The 20,372-nt window shown below is 48.2% G+C and overlaps 1 protein-coding gene across 7 annotated transcripts in view; it reads right to left on the bottom strand.

The window, feature by feature from the left end:
* Positions 1-20,372, bottom strand: part of FMNL3 (formin like 3) — a 104,672-nt gene that overhangs the window by 26,557 nt on the left and 57,743 nt on the right. For 6 of the 7 annotated variants that reach the window (XR_004425842.1, XR_004425843.1, XM_033138185.1 and 3 more), the window contains exons 5-11: positions 14,942-15,025; positions 12,821-12,973; positions 10,357-10,465; positions 9,336-9,412; positions 5,446-5,539; positions 3,040-3,114; positions 168-278 (exon numbers count right to left, since the gene is read on the bottom strand). Coding sequence is in view for 5 of the 7 variants with exons in the window: in XM_033138185.1 (XP_032994076.1) it covers positions 168-278; positions 3,040-3,114; positions 5,446-5,539; positions 9,336-9,412; positions 10,357-10,465; positions 12,821-12,973; positions 14,942-15,025 (703 nt within the window). In the remaining 2 variants the exon portion in view is untranslated. The remainder of the gene's footprint in view (positions 1-167; positions 279-3,039; positions 3,115-5,445; positions 5,540-9,335; positions 9,413-10,356; positions 10,466-12,820; positions 12,974-14,941; positions 15,026-20,372) is intronic. The other variant, XM_033138206.1, reaches the window with a different exon arrangement.

Here is a 20,372-nt window from a genome sequence, read left to right as displayed (position 1 = left end):
AGATATCAAACTGAGCATGCAGGTGCCAAAAGAGCCAGCAGCACATGCAACTACAAAAGGTTCAGATCTATTCCCCATCTTTGTCAAGCATTTGGCCTTTTAAAGTCTGACCAGGACTGGGTTCTATCAGCTGTTCTCGATTGGCTTGTGAAGAGATGGGGTGTTACCTGTAAGAACTCTTCCAGACCTAGTTTGGTGAACTCATATTGCAGGTGCACGCGGAAGTTCATGTCCTCAACAGAGTGTACCACGATGTTGATGAACTGCATACAGGCCACCTGCAAAACACACGGAGAGAGGGCAGCTGGCATTATGGCGCACATCTTCAATCTGTCATTCCCCTGTGGTTTTGTCTAGAGTGCCAGGGTCTTCCACAACGTGGTGTCCTCCAGATACTGCTGGACTAAAAAAACACAACCCATCATACTGGCTGTTGGCCACGCTGGTTTGAGGCCTGATGGGAGTCCAACATCATCTGGAATACAGGGGCGTAGCAAGGGGGGGCGAGCCGCCCCGGGTTTCATAATGGAGGGGGTGACAGATTATCAAGGAACAATTTTTTTGATTATTTTTTTTTGGAATATTTTTTTTTTGAAAATGCCTGCTCCGAAGGTCTTATCTTACTATACTAGGGATTATATAGCTATATATGAAATTTCATGCATATCGGTTAATATCTTGACCCTCCTCCACCAAAATAGCTGTTCACTTGGCTGTTTTCCTATGTCATGAAGGCTGAAATTTCACTTCAGAGAACACTTACTAATCCCCACCCTAACCCTGTGGAAAGCCATCTAATTAGACTTTAATTTGATTCTGAGATGTTTTAAGGAAGTAATTTAATTATTGTTTGATTTTATACCAATGTTATGTATCTGATGTTAGCCACCCTGAGCCCGACTTTGGCTGGGGAGGGTGGGATATAAATAAAAGTTTATTATTATTATTATTACTTGTTATTATTCCTTTGTAAGAAAATATGAAATAACGTAAAACCATTTTTGTGGGGGGGGGATCAATGGGGGGGGGGGGGTTTACAAGAAATTTTCCGCTCCGGGTACCACCTGACCTTCCCATGCCGGGGGGGGGGGGGTTTGACAAAAAATTTTTTGCCCCCTGGTACCAATTTACCTTGCTACACCCCTGCTGGAATACACCATGTTGAAGAAGCCTGGTCTAGAGATTCCACCGATACAGGATCAAATGTTTAAAAAGCCTACATTCCAGGACACCACAGTTGGGGAATGCACCTGTGAAAAGTCCCACCATCAACCCATTTGCTGGGAAGGAGAAGGAATGAAGAGGCAAGAGCCAGACCTAGGTCTGCAAAGGCATTGAGAGAGGGCAATAGGCAGAAGACTTTTAAAATACATGATGGCCCACCAGGTGAAAGCACTTGGGAAAGACAGATGGGAACATAGGCTGCCAAGTTTACTGTTTTGCACTGTAAACCATGCAGCTTGCACTGTAAACTATAAACCATTTAGGAGTTGTTTTGTTGTTAATAGGTATTAAATCAATAAAAATATATTGGCTGTGTTCAAGAAGCAGAAGAAGCAGAAACACATTTTCTAAACGGTTCTGTAACATAAACTGGATGGGGTGGGGTGGGGTGGGGCGGGGAGTCCCTACCCCATAGCAGAGATAGGTACCCAGCCAATCCAATTCACTACCAATCCAATTCACAATGTAAAATGGGAATGCCTGCATAGATGGGGAAGGCTTCCGGGTTTCAGATCCCTGCACCTCAGCTACCATGATTTTTGGGAGCAGCTCTGAATAATTAAGAGGAGGGAGTTCAGCTCAGTGGCAGATGTTCACTTTTCATGCCGTGGGTCCGGTCTCCAGCATGTCCAGTTTTTCAAAAAGGATCAGGGGTCAGGTGATGGAAAAGACCTCTGCCCAAGATTCTGGAGAGCGGCTGCCAGTTGGGGTGGACCAATAGCCTGATTTGGAGTAAAGCATCTTCCTATGTTGCTTCCTAAAATTCAATTGGCGGATGCAGTGTGCTTAATACAGGGGTTTTACAGCTCTATTTTGGAACATGGTAATTAGAAGCATAAGGAACTGCCTTATGCAGGTGGCGATCATTTTAGGCACGTCCAATTGGCATGTGACGCATTGGTCCTTTTGGACCCGGAAGAGGGCAGCTCTGGGGCATAATGGGGTATAATGGAGTGGGTCACACTTATGTGTGCTCCACCAATGTGTGGAGGGGCCGGGAATTGAACCCTTGTGTGAAATGTGTGCCGCCCGTACTGCGTCAGAACATTGGTCCATCTATTATCCACAGCAGGGGTGGAGAAGCTACTGGTGGCTCTGTCCAGCCATCAGAACTCTTCTCAGGCCACACTCTGTTGGCCACATCCCTCACTGGCCCAAGTGTTTATGCTTGGCTGGAATGTATCCTTGCCCACGCCATGGTCAGTGACAGCATGTACAGGTGAAACTCGAAAAATTAGAATATCGTGGAAAAGTTGGTCTATGTAAGCAATTGTTTTCATTAGCTACTGGAGATTAATATATGAGATAGACTCACGACATGCAAAGTGAGATATGTCAAGCCTTTGCTTGTTAAAATTGTGATGATTATGGCATACAGCTGATGAAAACCCCCAAATTGAGATTGTTAATTTGGGGTTCTCATCAGCTGTACACCATAACCATCACAATTAAAACAAATAAAGGCTTGACATATCTTGCTTTGCATGTCGTGAGTCTATCTCATATATTAGTTTCACCTTTTAAGTTGAATTACTGAAAGAAATGTACCTTTCCACGATATTCTAATTTTTCGAGTTTCACTTGTATATCTTTGGTGAAGTTACTTTGATGAAGGACTTCTTCTTAGAAAGCAAGGCTGGATGTTTTCTGAATGCTTTCTAGAAAGTTTTGAGTTGTGAGTGTGTCAGTGGTCTAATGACACTGTATATATACCGCAATCTGTCCTTCACATCAGATTGTGGGAGCTGCTGGCATAAACAGAAAAGCGACTCGTGCTTTTATGCAACTCAAGGCACCAGGGCTTTTGCTCCTTACCATGAAGTCAATATTGCTGTCCTCGTTGCGGAAATACTCCATCAGCTTCTCAAAGCGGTGCTGCTCTTTGCAAACCTGAGAAGCAGAGAACACAGCAGGGTCTTAAGGGTGCTTTAGTACTGGCGAGCCAGCCAAATACAGACTGTTCCTGGTATGCAGCCTTTGTAGACTTCTCCATAAGTACCCCTTCACGTAGCTATTCATCCCTTCTACCATATTCACATGCACATTCCAATATTCTCAAGCACATTCCTGTATTCATTCCTTTATCCAGCCACACGCCAGCAGCCCTTGCAGGAGGAACAAGCAGCTCTGCTTGAATCACTCGGCAGAGAGAGCATTGGCTCCTTCTCCTTCTACCCTGCATGTGTGTAGGCTCCACCTATTTTTAAATTTTGGATTTATAATTCCCTGCCTTTGATGGATGTTTCAAGGTGCCAAACAGCAGAATAAAACAACTAATAATGATAATGCTAATGCTAGTACGTTTCCGAGCACTATTCAAAGGGTTGGTGCTGACCTTTAAAGCCCTAAATGGCTTCGGTCCAGTATACCTGAAGGAGTGTCTCCACCCCCATCATTCTGCCTGGACACTGAGGTCCAGCACCGAGGGCCTTCTGGCGGTTCCCTCACTACAAGAAGCCAAGTTACAGGGAACCAGGCAGAGGGCCTTCTCGGTAGTGGCACCCGCCATGTGCAACGCCCTCCCACCAGATGTCAAAGAGAAAAACAACTACCAGACCTTTAGAAGACATCTGAAGGCAGCCCTGTTTAGGGAGGCTTTTAATGTTTAATAGGTTATTGCATTTTAATGTTCTGTTGGAAGCCGCCCAGAGTGGCTGGGGAAACCCGGCCAGATGGGCGGGGTAAAAACAAACAAACAAACAAACAAACAAATACTACTACAATCATTTAAGAGAGCAGGATCCATTAAGACAAAATACACAAAAAGGTGGGGAGGAGAAGATGCCACGAAAAGGCAGATCAGATGAAATTAAAAGCCTAAGCGAACAGGATAGGCTTTGCTTGGCACTTAAAAGATGGTGCCAGGCTCACACATGTAGGGAAGGAATTCCATAATGTGGGTGAGGAGGCCTGGGGTCCACCTGTCTAACCTCAGACACTGAGGGTGTCAAGAGAAGAGCCTTCAATCAACTTCATCTCGAATGAAAGGCAACAGGGTTTTATGAGGAGAAAGAGTTTGGATTTGATATCCCGCTTTTCACTACCCGAAGGAGTCTCAAAGCGGCTAACATTCTCCTTTCCCTTCCTCCCCCACAACAAACACTCTGTGAGGTGAGTGGGGCTGAGAGACTTCAGAGAAGTGTGACTAGCCCAAGGTCACCCAGCAGCTGCATGTGGAGGAGCGGAGACGCGAACCCGGTTCCCCAGATTACGAGTCTACCACTCTTAACCACTACACCACACTGGCTCTCACGCCATCCAAAAACAGGACTGGTGGGCCTTCAAGCACAGTTATGGTGTGGAATGGAGCTTACCTCATTAGACCTGCATAGAGGCCCACTCCTGAGCTCAGGAAGGCAGAGGTAAACAGGTACCAATGTGTGCTGGTATTGTATTTTGCTCCTAAGTGGCACTAACACATGGGTGCTGATTTGGGATCACTGATTTGGCCACTGCTACTGTTTCCATTTATGCTAAACGACTTTTCCTCCACCTCCCTCCCTCAACTTGCGTACCTGTCTGTCCATTTGTCCATCCACCTCGTGCGCACAACTTTATACTAATTTATCCCCACTCCCATGCACACCCCTCTGGCCATTCATTCCCATGTTCCTGCGTCCATTTCCCTCATCTTGCCTTCCCTTCCTCTTCCAAGTTTGATATCTCTCCCAGGTATGGGGAACCTGTGGCCAGGGCCGTCTCATCCATAGGGGCTAGTGGCGCGGCGCGCCGGCTCCCCAGGGGCGCCCCGCGAGCCCACCGGCATACCGGGCACCCCCCTCCCCAACCTGCCCCTGCCCCCATGGGCGGGCTGTCGGCCGGGCATTCGCGCGCTGGTGGCGCAACCGCTGCCGCCCATGCCGGTCCCGGGCGGGCTGCGAGCCGGCTGCCCTCGCCTCCCGTCCCAGGAGCACTGGAAGGGCGCACAGAGCCCCGCGCCACTCCAGCGCCACCCCCCTCGTCCCCTGCTCGCCCACCCCCCCTCCCGAGGGGCAGCAAGCGCGGGAGGCGGCGGAGAGGCGGCACGGCGGGGGCGCCAGAGGGATCGCCGCGCCACGGCGGCCGATCTCCCTAAGACGGCCCTGCCTGTGGCGTTCAGATATTGCTGGGACTCCAACTCCCATCAGCCCCAGCTATCATGGCCAATGATCAGGGCCGATGGGAGCTCAAGAAGGTTCCCCATTGCTGATCTTCCCCATGGTGCTGTAGGTTAGTCCTCACCTCCTTGAAATTCTCAAAAGCAGCCAAAATGATCTCATGGCCGCCGCGCACCAGACAAACAGCTGCCAGCAGTTCTAACACCAGGGCCTTCGTCCTGGAGAGAAAAGAGAGAAGCAAAGATGTGCCACCCACCAGAAAAAAAGCAGCGTCATTTTGCTGGTGACGCAGAATATATCCCACAATGATAACAGCACCCCTCGGATGCAACTGTTGGCAGGGGCATGCAGCAGGGGCAGCCAATGTAGTGACCTCCAAGTCTCGTTGGACTACAACTCCCATCATCTCCAACCACAGGCCATGTTGGCTGGGGCTGGTGGGAACTGAAGTCCAAGAACACCTGCAGGGTACGAAACTGGCTACCCCTAGCATTCAAAGTTGAGGCTTTCCTGTCAGGGGGCCTTGCTTCCAACAAACCGCTGTCTATTCCAGTTTTGCAACACAGGTGTAGGTTTTCTGGATCAGCAGGTGTCCCTGGTTCTTCAGCTTTGCCCCTGCTCCTAGTGCAGTTTGATCATTTCTGGTTTCCAGCTGAACACATCCATTGGTGCGGCAACTAACGCTAGGTAAACAGGGGGTTCCCCTCTAGGGATGCTGGGGTAGAGTGACTCCACATATACCTGGCATCACGGGCGGAGCCAGGATTTATTTTACGGAGAGCAGGCTTTATGTTAGGGGGGCAGAACCGAGTTATCTGTGATGCACTTGATCAGCTAGTTAAGTATTTTATGCCCATGTCTGGCATGATCCTGCCACTTTAGCAGCAGCTTTCAAGTGAGAAAGGGCTTGTTTTTCTTTGTATCTCCATGGCATTCTCACTTTACCAATTAAAGGGCAGCTTGCAGGACTTTATCTTAACAACAGTGTATCTGGTTTACTCCTCGGGCCTTCTTGGTTAAGCAGTGCTTCCCATTGGTTTTCATGCAAACTATACCTGCTGAAATTCCATCTTCTACCCAATTACGGTATTTAAAGGTGCAGTTATTAAAAGGTACCTTCACTTTCATCCGGGCACTTTGTCCAGATGGGCGACACTGGCTGACTTTTACTTGCCCTGGCGTAACGAGGAAGGGTCATTACTTTGCACACAGAAGGTGCCAAGCTCAATGCCTGGTGTCTCCTGGGTAGGACCGAGGAAAGACTCCTGCCCGAAACCTGCCAGCCAGTGTCAGCAGTACTGAGCTAGATGCACCAATGTTCTGATTTGGCATAAGGCACTTTCCGTCGTAAGAAACTGCTCTCTGCTCCAATTTCTGGAGAGCTGAGATGGTGTAGTGGTGTACAAAAATGCATTGTATTTGGGGAAATTTGTTCGCAAAAGTGTACATGTTAGGCAATATTGCATGCAAACGTGTATATTTGGGGGGGGGGGAGATGCACACTAAAATCCTGATGCAAGTATTGTGAAGGCTTAAAAGAAACCAAGGAAACCTAGGCCAGTCTCCCTGGCTGCTATCAAATACAGAACACTGGGCAAGATTGGTCATTAGACTGAGCCCCGCAGGGAGTTTCTTAACCGAGCTGCGTTTTCATATGCTGAATTGTTAGGGCGAGGAGAGGTAATAAAAAAAGTGCAAACTTATAACATCTATGCAAGAAGAATTTTTTATTTTGCAGTTCGTATTGTAAACATTACTATGCAGAACATACCAAAAGACCCCAGGGACATGGTTCACTCATGAGCTTGCTTCCCTCTGTATAAGTGCCCATTCATCATACAGTGCCAGGACTCGATATGTGATAAGCCAACACAAGATGTAAACCAGCAACTTTGTAATGGAAGGCCTGGAATCCGCAGATGATCAATGCACTTTATATCAACAACATGGCCCAGACAGTTTTTTTTTCTGGCTGTGCACAGATATTTCAGTCAGGCCAAACAATATGAGGAAACAGGAGAAAGTTTGTCCAAGTGCACATCTGTTCTGCAAATTAAAACCTGCTCGAAATCAGTTTCACTAGCTGGAGGCAGGCCATTCTTTCGTTTTGTTTTTCAGAGCTCATGGCAGTTTGAAGGAGGGGTGGCTGCTAACAGTGTGTGAACTCATCCCACTTTCATGTTGGCTAAACAGGTTTCGCAGGGTTTCATGAAGCATGTCAAAAACCTGCAAAACTTGTTTGACCAGTGGCAATATATGGAGAGATCCACGGTATCATACGAACGCACACACACCACGTACCCCTCCAGACATCCTTTTTATTGTGCATCTGTTATGAATTGTGCTCATGATGGTCTTGGGGCAGTTAAACGTGATCCTGTTTTCAATACTGTTTGTGCCAGCAAAAGTTTAAGAGTCCCTTTCCAATCAGTGCATGTCCCCTAATTTCCTGCTGAGGACCTGTAACATTTCATAACACAAATATTCTCTTTTTTATAGGACCCCCCCCCCCCACTTTTGTCACACTGCATTGTAAGAGTGTGGCAATAATCCAATAACACTGGGGAAGCATCAGAGCACATCTAAAAAGGCGGGATGATGTGCGGATGATCTAGTATAAATCTAGCCCTGATGCACTATTACTGCATCAATGGCATGCAAAAACAAATATCAATCTGTCTGCAGGGCCCCATGGAAAGTGATGGTTCTCTCAAGTCACTTTCAGCTCATTTAAGAGCAAGTGTCTGTCTCCAGCTGCTGGGGACTGGAAGGCCGCTGACTCGTGTGCACCACGGGAAGGGATTTGTGGGAGAGCAGTGGTTTGAGGGGGACCTCTACTTGCCAGGAGGCAAGAGGCAGAGGCAGAGGAAGCTTCTGTCGTCTCACCACCAAACCCCTGGCTCTGAGCCTTCTTCCCCTGCGGGTTTCCTTGGGGGTTCCCCAGCCAGTCTATGACAGCTTCAGAGCTGGAGGGTGGAGCCACTGGTGGAGGAAGGCTCTGCGCTACCCGGGGCGGTGAAAGAAAACGCCCCGGGGGCGGGGCGTCGCGACATCACATTGTGACGTCACGACGGAGTGCGCCTGCGCGAAATGTCATGCAGGCGCACTCCATCGGCGGGCCGCCACCGCTTCTGCAGCCCCCTTTTAAGCCACAGAGCGAAAAGGCGGCTTGTGGGGCTGCCAAGCGCGATCGGCGGCTCCCCACCGATCGCACACGGCAGCCCCACGAGCCGCCTTTTCGCTCTGCGGCTCAAAAGGGGGCTGCGGAAGCGGCGGTCTGATGACAGAGTGCACCTGCGCAAAATGTCGCACAGGTGCACTCCGTCGTCGGGCCGTGCGCTGCTGCTCCCGGGGTGACGGAGGGAGCGGCGGCATGTGGGAGTGGCGGGAGGGGCCGACGCTTGTCACCCCCCCTCCCCTGTCACCCAGGGCGTACCGCCCCTACTGCCCCTCCCTAGCGACGCCCCTGGGTGGAGCACAGGATGGGTCTGAAGAAAAAGAGGGAGAGGCAGGTGAGGCACATGAAGTGGGGGCTTCCCCACCCACTCCTGCACCACTGCCTCCCAGAACTGGGTGGGGGGAGAGATCCATAAACAGGTGGAGGGGGAGTGATCCCCTATTGCTGCAACTGCTCTATAGAGCACAGAGCTGGGAATAGCAGCCTAGACGCTGGATTGGTATGTGTCATAGAAACTATTCTCAGTGTCTGCTTTTGTCAATGAAGAGTTAACTATCTGCCATGTGCATTCCTTTGGCTGGGGAGCACCTGTGACACCAGCCTTGACTTCTTTGTATGGGTGTGAAATTCTTAGTCCCATCACATAACTAAAACCCCTTCCTCGTAGGAGAAGCCCAAGGGATAGCTGAAGAGACTTGACGCTGGTTTTAAGGCAAGCAGGACCTGGCATTTTTAAACACATTAAGAGCCAAACAAAGGGAGCCACGTTAGTCCACCTATAGAGGGTAAGTTATCCACGTTTCCACAGGGTGCACCTGAACACCCAGTCGCCTTACCTGGGGTTCTTATTGTTCAAGCTGAGGGCAATCTCGTTGACAGCGTGAGGATGAGACATGACCAAATTGAATCCATACTGACGTGCAAAAAGGGGAAGAAATGCATACAAGTATTAGGAGTAGAAAGAACCAGCAAAACCTCAGCGAAACTGTTGATTTAGCAGCCCAGGCACAGAGTGGGGTGGAGTCATTATATACAGTGGTACCTCTAGTTGAGGACTCGATCCGTTCCATAGCTGTCCATTACCTTTTCTCACGAGGAAGCCTGTTCAGCATAATGGAATTTCCCTTAAAATAAAGGAGAACTTGACAGCTATGATCCGTTCCGGGGTGCCGTTCACGCCCCGAAAAGTCCACAACTAGAAGACCGCTTCTGCACAGAAGTGCACCGATCACTTCTGCACATGCGGCGAACCTGGAAGTAAACACTTCCGGGTTTGCTGCGTTCATAACCCGAAAAGACACAACATGCTAAGAGAATGCAACACGAGGTATGACTGTGGTGCAAATCATCTAGGAAACTGGCATTACTAAAAATAAATAAATGAAGGAATATCACACATCACACAATAGGGGTTCATGCCTCCCTCCTGCCCCTCAAAAAAGTTCTTTTATTGCACACACATGTCTTATGTTCCAGTTACAGGTGGGTAGCCGTGTTGGTCTGCCATAGTCGAAACAAAATAGAAAATTCTTTCCAGTAGCACCTTAGAGACCAACTGAGTTTGTTCTTGGTATGAGCTTTCGTGTGCATGCATACTTCTTCAGATAGGAAGAATGCCTTATGTGTCCAGTCACCTGCACTTGTTTCCAACTTCCGCAACCCATCCCAGGCCCTTTAGATGGAGCCAGGCTACATGTGTAAATAAATAAGTCCAAGCACACATTCTGATTTATTTTACTCTGCTGGGGTAGAATTCAGCTTTCCCCACGCATGAAATCTTGGGTTTAGACTTGCAGCCAACAGGCATCCCTGATCCTAGCTAGAAGAAGGCAATAACAACAGTCCTGCCAGCATTACCTGGTAGTTCATAATGGCTCTTAAGCACAGGATGCACACGTGGACGTCATCCTTCTGGCTAACCAGCCTTGAGTTCTTCAGGGCTTTCCTGCTGGGAAGGGTGGTGTATCTGGCAAAAAGAGAGTCCTACATTTAGCACACTCATACACAGAGAGAGAGAAAAAGCAGTGAGGCTCAAAAAAATGTTTGCCCCATGCCAATGATGAGGTCACGGCCGCAGCTAAGAACAGGAAGGGAGAGCTGTAATTAGAACCACCAGCTTCTGTCAGAAGGTTTGCCCAAGATGTGGGTTTCTCGCTGGCAAAAGAAAGGCTGCATGGCTACCGCTCATTTGGAGTCGAAGATCAACTCAGGGGTTTTGCTAATCTACTTAAAAGCTAAGTTCCAGGAGACCACTGTTGTCAGTTTTCGCTTTCAACACATGCACAAACACCCCTCAAGAGATAGGGCATTCAGCTTTTATTTGCTGAAACAGGGAGAAATGAAAGTCATGCTGCTTTAAAAAAAAATTACACAGTTCCCCCCCAAAAGGAAACAAAATTTCTAAATACACTGGGGATTAAAATGGGGTTTTCCCAAAAGGAATAAAGAAGTTTCTTGTCAGAAATCTGGAATACTTTCTAGGTGTTTGAGACACAGAAAGAACACAAGGGCCGAAAAGCTCAATGATCAAGGAGGAAAAGTATGTGTGGCCTGATCTGAGCCTTTGACTGAGTTTGGGGCTCATCATATATATCTGCCATGTGGACAATATGGGGATACACTGATCCCTTCGCAGCCACAACCCTCATCCAAGATGGAGTTCCCACAGGTATTGTATTTTAATATTTGATGGAAGCCGCCCAGAGTGGCTGGGGAGACCCAGCCAGATGGGTGGGGTACAAATAATAAATTATTATTATTATTATTATTATTATTATTATTATTATTATTATTACGCAGATATGCCCACCTGTGCTAAAAATGTCTGAACTCATGAGCTCCCAATTTTTAAAGACATGAGTTGGAAAGGGAACCAGATGACCAAACTAAGTAAGAAAAGGAGTCCACCCAACCCATGGGTACCATTTAGGCATCATGTCTTCTGACCCTCTAAACTTGTTTTAATATTTTTTAGGCTAGAGGTAAAGAGTAGGAAATGTTGCAAAAAAAAAGGCATTGTTTCAACATGTTCTGTTTCTTATCTTGGTCAACTATGTTTTGCAGGATCTGGGTAAACACAAAAGCCTCCCAAGCCTATTTAACCAGACAAAATACAGTGGTGCCCCGCTAGACGAAAATAATTCGTCCCGCGAAAATTTTCGTCTAGCGGGGTTTTCGTCTTGCGGAGCGGCAATGGGAGCCGCGCTCCGCAAAACGAAAAAAAAAAAAGACGAAATTTTTTCGTCTTGCGAGGCAGCCCCATAGACTTTTTCGTCTAGCGGGGCAGCCTCCCGCTAGACGAATGCTTTCGTCTAGCGAGTTTTTCGTCTAGCGAAGCATTCGTCTAGCGGGGTACCACTGTAGCAGGATGAATGCATATACCACAAACAGCAATACTTCTTTCAAACCACCCATGTCTCTTTGAAGGGGGGAAATGACAATAATCTTTCAGCAGCCCTTGTTGCTCAATAGCTGTCTCAATGTGTAAACTGCTTTGAGGTTGTGGTTGGGTGTTCGTTGGTTTTTACAATCAAGTGGTATGTAATTGTTTATGAAACAAATAATAAACAAATACACCACAGAATTTCTCTGCTGGACCTGCAAAGATATCCAGCCACCTCAAAGTACCGAATGCCTACGATTATCAAGAATCATCAGGCATACAGTTAAAATTGTCAGGAGCAGTAGCCCTGCGAGGTAAAACTGTTTTTCTTTCCATTTTACAGATGGGAATCAGAGTCTGAGAGAGGAGGAGCTTTTCCAAAGTCAGCCAACGAGCCCGTGACTAAGTTGGAGTTTGAACCATGTCCATTCCCAGGACAGGAACCTCCGGACTGCGAGGTGCCAGGAGTCTTGGACGTTGCTCTTGGATCATTGGTCCCCATTGGCCGCTTGGCCACCTGCTTGCCACCAGGCCACCAGCCCTGGGTGTGGACTGCAGGGGCCCCCCCTCTGCGTTCCCGCGCACGTCTTCATGCACCTAGGCCACTGTCCAGCCCGGGGAGTGTGCACAGAATTCCTCACACAGCAGCCCAGTGCAGAAATACTTACCCAGGTGACAAGGACAGAGAAAGAGAGAGGACAGGAGACCCAGCAAAGACAGGCAAACAGAGCATGGCAAAAGACAAGGCCTGGAGCAGAGAGGAGACATGGCCAGCTACCGCCAGAGGAGCATCAAGGGGGAAGGATGGGAGTGGGGAGAAGAGATCAGCACACGGCATCCCCTGGAGGGCAGAAAGCAGGGAGGGGGTTTATTATTACAACCAACGGCAGAGCTCAGAAGGCTACACACCAGAAGGCACAGCAGGGCGGAGGTACATACCGGAGAGCAGACTGGCGCGCAGAGCGAGCAAGGCTGTTGGCGTAGGGTGCAGACAGGGTGCTGGGGTGCTGCAGATCCTCTATGGACCTGCTCCAGGATTTCAGCTTTTCCAGCGCTCCATCCTCACCACTTTCCAGGCCCTCAAAATCAAACCTGGAGGGCAGAGACGGATCACACACCATACATATGCCCACAGACACACAGACACCCCCCCAGCCGCACACACACACACACACACACACAGAGATGCTCGAGAACAAAAGCTGCGTTGAGCGCTCAAGCTCTGGATTCACGGGGGCTCCTTCCAACAGGCCACAAGCCCAGCAGCTTGGCATGCGACAAGGCGCCAGCATACGCTCAAATCTCCCCCTGCGTAAGCAGGATCTGAGCACAAAGAAAACCGAGAACAAGGCATATATATATATATATATACATACACACAGACAGGCAGGCAGGCATGTTTTTTAAGGCTGGGCCTGCCCTATGACAAATTCCCAGGCTAGCATTGCATCAGATGTGTGCTCACAACCTACAGGCCAATCTGCACTGTGCTACAGGCTGGCTTTACATTAGAAGTGAACTACGTGGCACTCAGGCGTCTACATTAGAGCAGGTGCTGCACACACCAGCTTGCTTCCTGGGAGCTACTAGAGCTGTGTCCAGTGAATCCTGGAAGGAGTCACAGGTAGCTCAGCTGGTAAAGCATGAGAACTCTTAATCTCAGGGTTGTGGGTTTGAGTCCGATGTTGGGCAAAAAGATTCCTGCATTGCAGGGAGTGGGACTAGATGACCCTCACCGTCCCCTCCAACTCTACAATTAAGGATAGACCTCCAGAGCTGGTTGCTGTCAAAGCAATTCCCTTGTTAAAAGGGGAACTGGACGCTCAGCAGGGCACTGACTCACAAGTCGCTCCCATGCTGCTCTTTGCATCTCGGTGAGGAGTTTTAAAGCAACTGCACTGGCCTCCTGGTCCATTTAAAGATCCCAGTTTGAAAAATTGGCCTTAACCTTTACAGCACAGGTGGGGACCTTATGGTCCAGTGGTCGAATGCGGTTCTCCAAGTCTCACCAGGTCACACATCTTCTCCAGCCATATCCTCCCTCTCTTCTGCACTCTCTTCTGGGTGTTTTTGACGGGGCTGGGGTGTGTGCTTAAACTCTGATGATGTCTCTAGCTTGCCTGTATGGAAGCTAAAGCATGTGTGCAAAAACTAGCCAGCTGTACAGAGTCTCATTGCTCTGCTTACTTTTGCCTCTGGCCCCAAAACTGGCACGTGGCCCTCAAAAGGTTGCCCAGAAGGAAATGTGGTCCTTTGGCTGAAAGAGGTTCCCTGCCCTTGCTTTGGGATCAAAGTGCCTTCAGGTGTATCTCCTTCCATGTGAGCCTGCCTCAAACTGTCAAAATCTTCCTCGGGGACACTCACAAGGGGTGGAGTGGGGGGCCAGAGAGAGGGCCTATTCAGCAGTGCCCTGACTTCAGTGCCAGTGTGACCCCAACCATCTGCCACCTGAACTTGCCCAGAGACACTGATGCAAAATTGTCTCACTTCTTCCCAGAAAGACACCTGAATTGAGTTTTTCATAATATTTGAATTATTTTTAGCGTAACCAGTTCGTCATTGAAAAGCCAGATAATTAACCAACTAGCAAGCAGATTTATGCCCCTAATAAATACCCCATGGTGATGACTATCACAAAAGTTGAAAAAGGGGAGCCATTGCAGCAGATGGTTGCCAGCTAAAGATGTTCCAGAAGTAAGAGTCCTGGGATGGAAAATGTTGAATTCAACAACATTATTCTGCCTGTCTGGGAATCTGAATGAGAACATGAATAGGCCCCAAGACTGATTTTTTAAAAAAACAAAAAACCAGTTATCCTTCTGGACTGATTTCATCTAAAAATATGTTTCATAAAAATATACTAAGAGCTTTTTTGGATCAGGGCAACAGCCCATCCAGTCAAGCATCCTGTTCTAACACGGAGTCTATGGGAAGCCTGCAAGCAGGATTCTCCCCACTCACAATGCCCAGCAACCTGCCTTCAAAGTCCCACTGCTTCCAATAGTGATACGAAGAGGCGGGAAGATTCAGGGGCACCTCAAAGGAAATGCAGACACTTACATCACCGCACACTGAGCAAAGGAGAGATAATCCACCAGCACATCCAGGCCTTTGTTTTCGTCATTGAGAAACTCGCGCACCCACCTGCAAAAGAAAAACCCAAAATGGGGCTTTATTACCCAAGGGCAGCTCACGTTGACTTGCAGAAGTTGACTTGTGATCCATTGTACCATCGTGTGATTTTCTTTTCTTTTCTTTTGCCAAATCATTTTTATTAAAGTTTCCAGTATAACAAAATCACATTGAAACATTCCAAATTACATTCCAAATTATTTATCCAATTATCAATAATAATAAAAAGAAAGTTCCAAATCTACCGAATTATTATTTCATGATTATTTAAATTTATGTGGGAGTTCCCATGCTTCAAACTCCGGAGGTGTTTGGTCAACTATTGTCCTTTGTTTTCTCTCCTTCAATATTTTCACAGCCTCTGATATATACCAACAAGCAAGATAAATCAACGCAAGCAATGTCTCTGTGTGGATTTAAGTCCATATTTCATCTCCATATAATCGCTTACCTGGCAGGGGAGACACCTTGACCATCGTGTGATTTTCATTTAAATAGTTGCACTAGCAAAGATTACGTTATTGCCATAAGATTCCCCCTTCCTTCCACAGTACCACCTCCAAATCTGCTCTGGAGGGTTGGGGAGGGGGGGACCTGGAACGGATTTAGGGGACATGGAAGGGAGAGGGAGAGTGTTCTGTTGCTCAAGCAGAAATGCTTGCGCTGACAGAACATTTAGGTTCACGCTACATTGAATTGACGCGGGTGGCGCTGTGGGTTAAACCACAGAGCCTAGGGCTTGCTGATCAGAAGGTCGGCGGTTCGAATCCCCGCGACGGGGTGAGCGCCCATTGCTCGGTCCCTGCTCCTGCCCACCTAGCAGTTCGAAAGCATGTCAAAGTGCAAGTAGATAAATAGGTACCGCTCCGGCGGGAAGGCAAATGGCATTTCTGTGCGCTGCTCTGGTTCGCCAGAAGCGGCTTTGTTATGCTGGCCACATGACCCGGAAGCTGTACGCCGGCTCCCTCGGCCAGTAACGAGAGATGAGCGCCCCAACCCCAGAGTCGGACACGACTGGACCTGATGGTCAGGGGTCCCTTTACCTTTACATTGAATATGACCCATTGATGGGTGGCTGAGGATGCAACTGTAGACACACTTACTAAGAAGTAATTGCCATTGAAAGTGTATTAATTTACAAGCTGTCTCAAGATCACCCCTCCAGTAAAATGAACAGGGCAGCGGAGAAAGAAAATAAAACCATAAACATTATAAATATCACAATTAAAACATAAGACTGCAGGACAGATCAAAATAGCAATAACAAATCAGCGTGCAAATCACTAAACCCAATGCCTTACTTGGCCCCAAAGTAAACTCAGGACAAAGCTGAAGGAAGATAATACAAGAATGGGGGAACTGAAAAGGAAAAGAGTTGAAAGGATGTGGTGGTAAAGAGTGCAGAAGTGGTGAGGGTGGTCCAGGAAGAAAGGCTTGATGGAAGAAGTGTTGTTGTTGTGGTGGTGGTTGTTGTTGTTTTTAAGAAGCGATCCAAAAAGGCAAGCTTGGAAGCGAACTGCATCAAGCTCATAAAGGCTAGAGACAGACAACATCTCCACCTCTTAAGATGGTGTCAAAGAAAGGTCTCTCTTTGTTGTGGATGCTTTCACCTGCTCTAATCAGGTTCTGCAGAAAGGGTGAGGGTTATGCTGTTTTAAAACCTGCACAAACCTGTTTGGCCAGATTTGGTAGAGTGGCAAAAGCAGACAGACAGACAGACAGACACACACACACACACAGAGAGAGAGAGAGAGAGAGAGAGAGAGCACGATGGGATGCAATGTCTCTCCCAGACTACTGCCTGCCTCCAAGCCTTAGACACAGCTGAGGCTACTAGACACAAGACATCAACAGCTCCCTCAGTCTGTATAACACAGATCAAGTTCAGCTCATTTACAGAATTGTGTTCCTTCAGTCTGGGGGCCTCTGTGCCTTTGGAGCGAAGTGGACAGACTGGAGGGGGTTCAAAGGAGACAGATGAACATGATAAAATTCAGAAGGAAGCCAGCCATGGCCCACCCAATGTGTGTTGTGGGGAGATTGCAGCATCCCCAGCTGCCGATAAATAAAGCAACTGGCAGGGCGTTATCTTTTGATGCAGGGCGGGGAGGGTTTCGCTCAGGGCCTTGCAGTCCCTTTTGACATTCGCTGGGGGTGTCTCTCTCTCCATCCTTCTCGCTCTGGTGCAAATTGTGAAGGAACATGATGGTATGAATCCCAATCTATGTCAAGGGATTGGACTGAACCAGGTGGAGTATGAAATAAAGGAATACAGGAGTGAGTGTGTGGTTGTGTGTGGCTTTGTTTCTCTCTGTGTGTAGGTGTGCCAACTCTGGAATATGAAGGAGGGTGCATGCATCTGTTTGGAGGCTGGTCGTCCAGTGTATGTTATTTCCAGAAGTAAAAAGGTAAAGGGACCCCTGACCATCAGGTCCAGTCGTGTCCGACTCTGGGGTTGCGGTGCTCATCTCGCTCTACAGGCCGAGGGAGCCGGCGTTTGTCCGCAGACAGCTTCCGGGTCATGTGGCCAGCATGACAAAGCCGCTTCTGGCGAACCAGAGCAGCACACGGAAATGCCGTTTACCTTCCCGCTGGAGCGGTCCCTATTTATCTACTTGCACTTTGACGTGCTTTCGAACTGCTAGGTGGGCAGGAGCTGGGACCAAGCAACGGGAGCTCACCCCGTGGCAGGGATTCGAACTGCCAACCTTCTGATCAGCAAGGCCTAGGCTCTGTGGTTTAACCCACAGCGCCACCTGGGTCCCTATTTCCAGAAGTAGTCATGGTTGAATGTGATTTCGTCCATCAATCATCTGGATACTGGAACTATGCATATGTTCATTCCTTCTCTCTCTCTCTTTCTCTGTGGGACAGGGGAGCAACACTCCCGCCCATTTCCTGCCTGTCTGAACTCCAGCCTCCACCCCTGTGTGTTTCCTGTCTGACTCCAGTGGCTGCTATTTTAGGGCCCTCAGCACATTTGCTGAAGGTTAAAGGGCACAGAGGTGGGAGCAGAAGCTGCCCAAGGCAAATCCAATCCTAGCCACGCTCTAGCACAGGAAAGGAGGTTGTGGGCGTATGCATACAAGAATACTAAGCTGAGTTGGTGCACATTCTTTTATGTGCTTGTGAGCAGGCATGACTGTATTCTCTGAGCGTAGGTCCATGGATGGCAGAGAACACGTTTTGCAAGGTTACGGTGTCAAAAAGTTGAAAATCCCTCAGGAAAGACTTATCTCCCTAAGTTCTGGATTCCTATTGCCAGTAGATAACGCTGCGGTAGATGGACCAATTGTCGAACAAGATAGGGAAGTTTCACATGTGCATATGCTGGGACAAATCTATCTTCCTGTCCCTGACAAGACACAAGACTCTGCATGCATATCCACATGTACATGTTTGTGGGAAGGGGGGGGGGGAGGAGAGAGGGAGAACCACAGGCTTAGGAAGGACCAAACGGCTAAACAGGAGTAGTGTTGAACGTACTGTTGAACCCACACAATCCAGTCCCCTCTGTGTTACGTGGGGAGAAATGGGAGCAAGAAAGGTGCCACGCCATGGCTGCCTGCAGGGAAAACAGCTCCAGATGCCTCTGGACTCTCTGATGTTTGCATATGCAGCTCATGTCACTACTGCTCTAGAATATGCCCATACTGGGTTGCAGTTCTGGAACTGCCTCCCTCCCTCCAGAAGGATTACTGAGTTGAATAGGCAAGGCCGCGCTGGTTACGAGAAAGAAAAAGCAAGTTCCGGAAAAACAGAGGGACTTTTCTCAAGGGCAGGCGGACTGTTTGTAGCAGATTAGGGCTATTTGCATGCAAGCACATTCCCCCCCCCCCTCGGCATTTCAAAGATGAACACAGGGACTCCCTTGTGCGCTTTGCAACATTCCTATTCTCACCCCAAGGATCACGCTCCGAGCGCCTGCTCTTCTCCCTGTTGTCCCCCCCCCCAGTCCCAAACACACATTCCTAAAAAAAAGGGGGGGCTATTCCCATCAAAAGTGCAATGCTGCCTCCAAACCCAGCCTGCTTTTCAGATCACATTGTCATAGCTGTGTGCTTAAAACATCAACACCCCTCGATGTTGTGTACCAAGTTAGCTCACATTCTGCTCCTTGAAAAGCTGGAACCAGCAGCTGTGCAGATTATGCAAATCAAGCTGCAGTATGTAAAACATATGCTTATTTTGCATAATTTATTCCACCTCTGCTAGTCAAGGGGAGGGACAAACTGACAGGCATGGCACTGAAGCTTTATGTCATGACAGCTGTCAATCCTCCGCAGCTCCTCCAGCACTACAACCATCATTCCTGTCACCAGTTTGATCAGACATTTCCCACAAACTCTCAAGCCTATTTTTGCAGGCTTAAGGACTAGCGCCTTTCTTTGTTTTAAACTAAGTGCAAAATTATGTTGTAATGTGCAGCCAATACTGCTCACTGCTTTCTGCAATTTTGCATGTGGAATATAGGCTGGCTTGTTTATTCTGTTCCTCTTCAATAGCTGAGTATCAGGAATAGTCCCAAAAAGAACTCCCATGTATGCTTGTACTGTTATAAAGCAAAAACAGTTTTACACATACCTACTTTTAACAAAAGATGCATTCCTTTCTTACTGACTTGCAGGAAGCACAGTAATTTATTCCTTATGACTCTTATAAACAATTTCATCCTTTTAGTTCCAGTCAATTCTTTGTAATTTTCACAACAAACCCTTTGTGGTTTTAGTAGTAATTATAATAGAATACATGGTGCTTTATTTAATTGTGCAAAGTGATCCACACACTCTACCACATTAATCTTTAAAACAGTCCTAAAAGGTAGACCGGGACGGGGGTGGCGCTGTGGGTTAAACTACTGAGCCTAGGGCTTGCTGATCAGTAGGTCGGCAGTTCGAATCCCTGCAATGGGGTGAGCTCCCGTTGTTCGGTCCCAGATAAATAGGTACCGCTCTGGCGGGAAGGTAAATGGTGTTTCCACGCGGTGCTCTGGTTCGCCAGAAGCGGCTTAGTCATGATGGCCACATGACCCGGAAGCTGTACGTTGGCTCCCACGGCCAGTAAAGTGAGATGAGCACCGCAACCCCAGAGTCGTCCGCAACTGGACCAAATGGTATGGGGTCCCTTTACCTTTAAAAGGTAGACCAGTATTACACACATGATGCATTAGAGGCTCCTAACCTTAGCACCCTGGCATTGATGCACAGGGAGTAGAGATAGTTGCTTGCCTAAGGCAAATATCCCTGCTCCTGCTATACTAAGAGTGTCTGAGCTGGCATTGACACAATAATGGCGCATTAGGGCTGGATTTATATTGGGCCTTCCAGACATCATCCTGCTTTATTAGTTGTTCTGTGAT

This window comes from Lacerta agilis, chromosome 2, assembly GCF_009819535.1.
Source record: "Lacerta agilis isolate rLacAgi1 chromosome 2, rLacAgi1.pri, whole genome shotgun sequence".
Taxonomy (NCBI): Eukaryota; Metazoa; Chordata; class Lepidosauria; order Squamata; family Lacertidae; genus Lacerta; species Lacerta agilis.
Note: the sequence above shows the minus strand (reverse complement) of the source record. Positions and strands in the feature narration are given on the sequence as shown.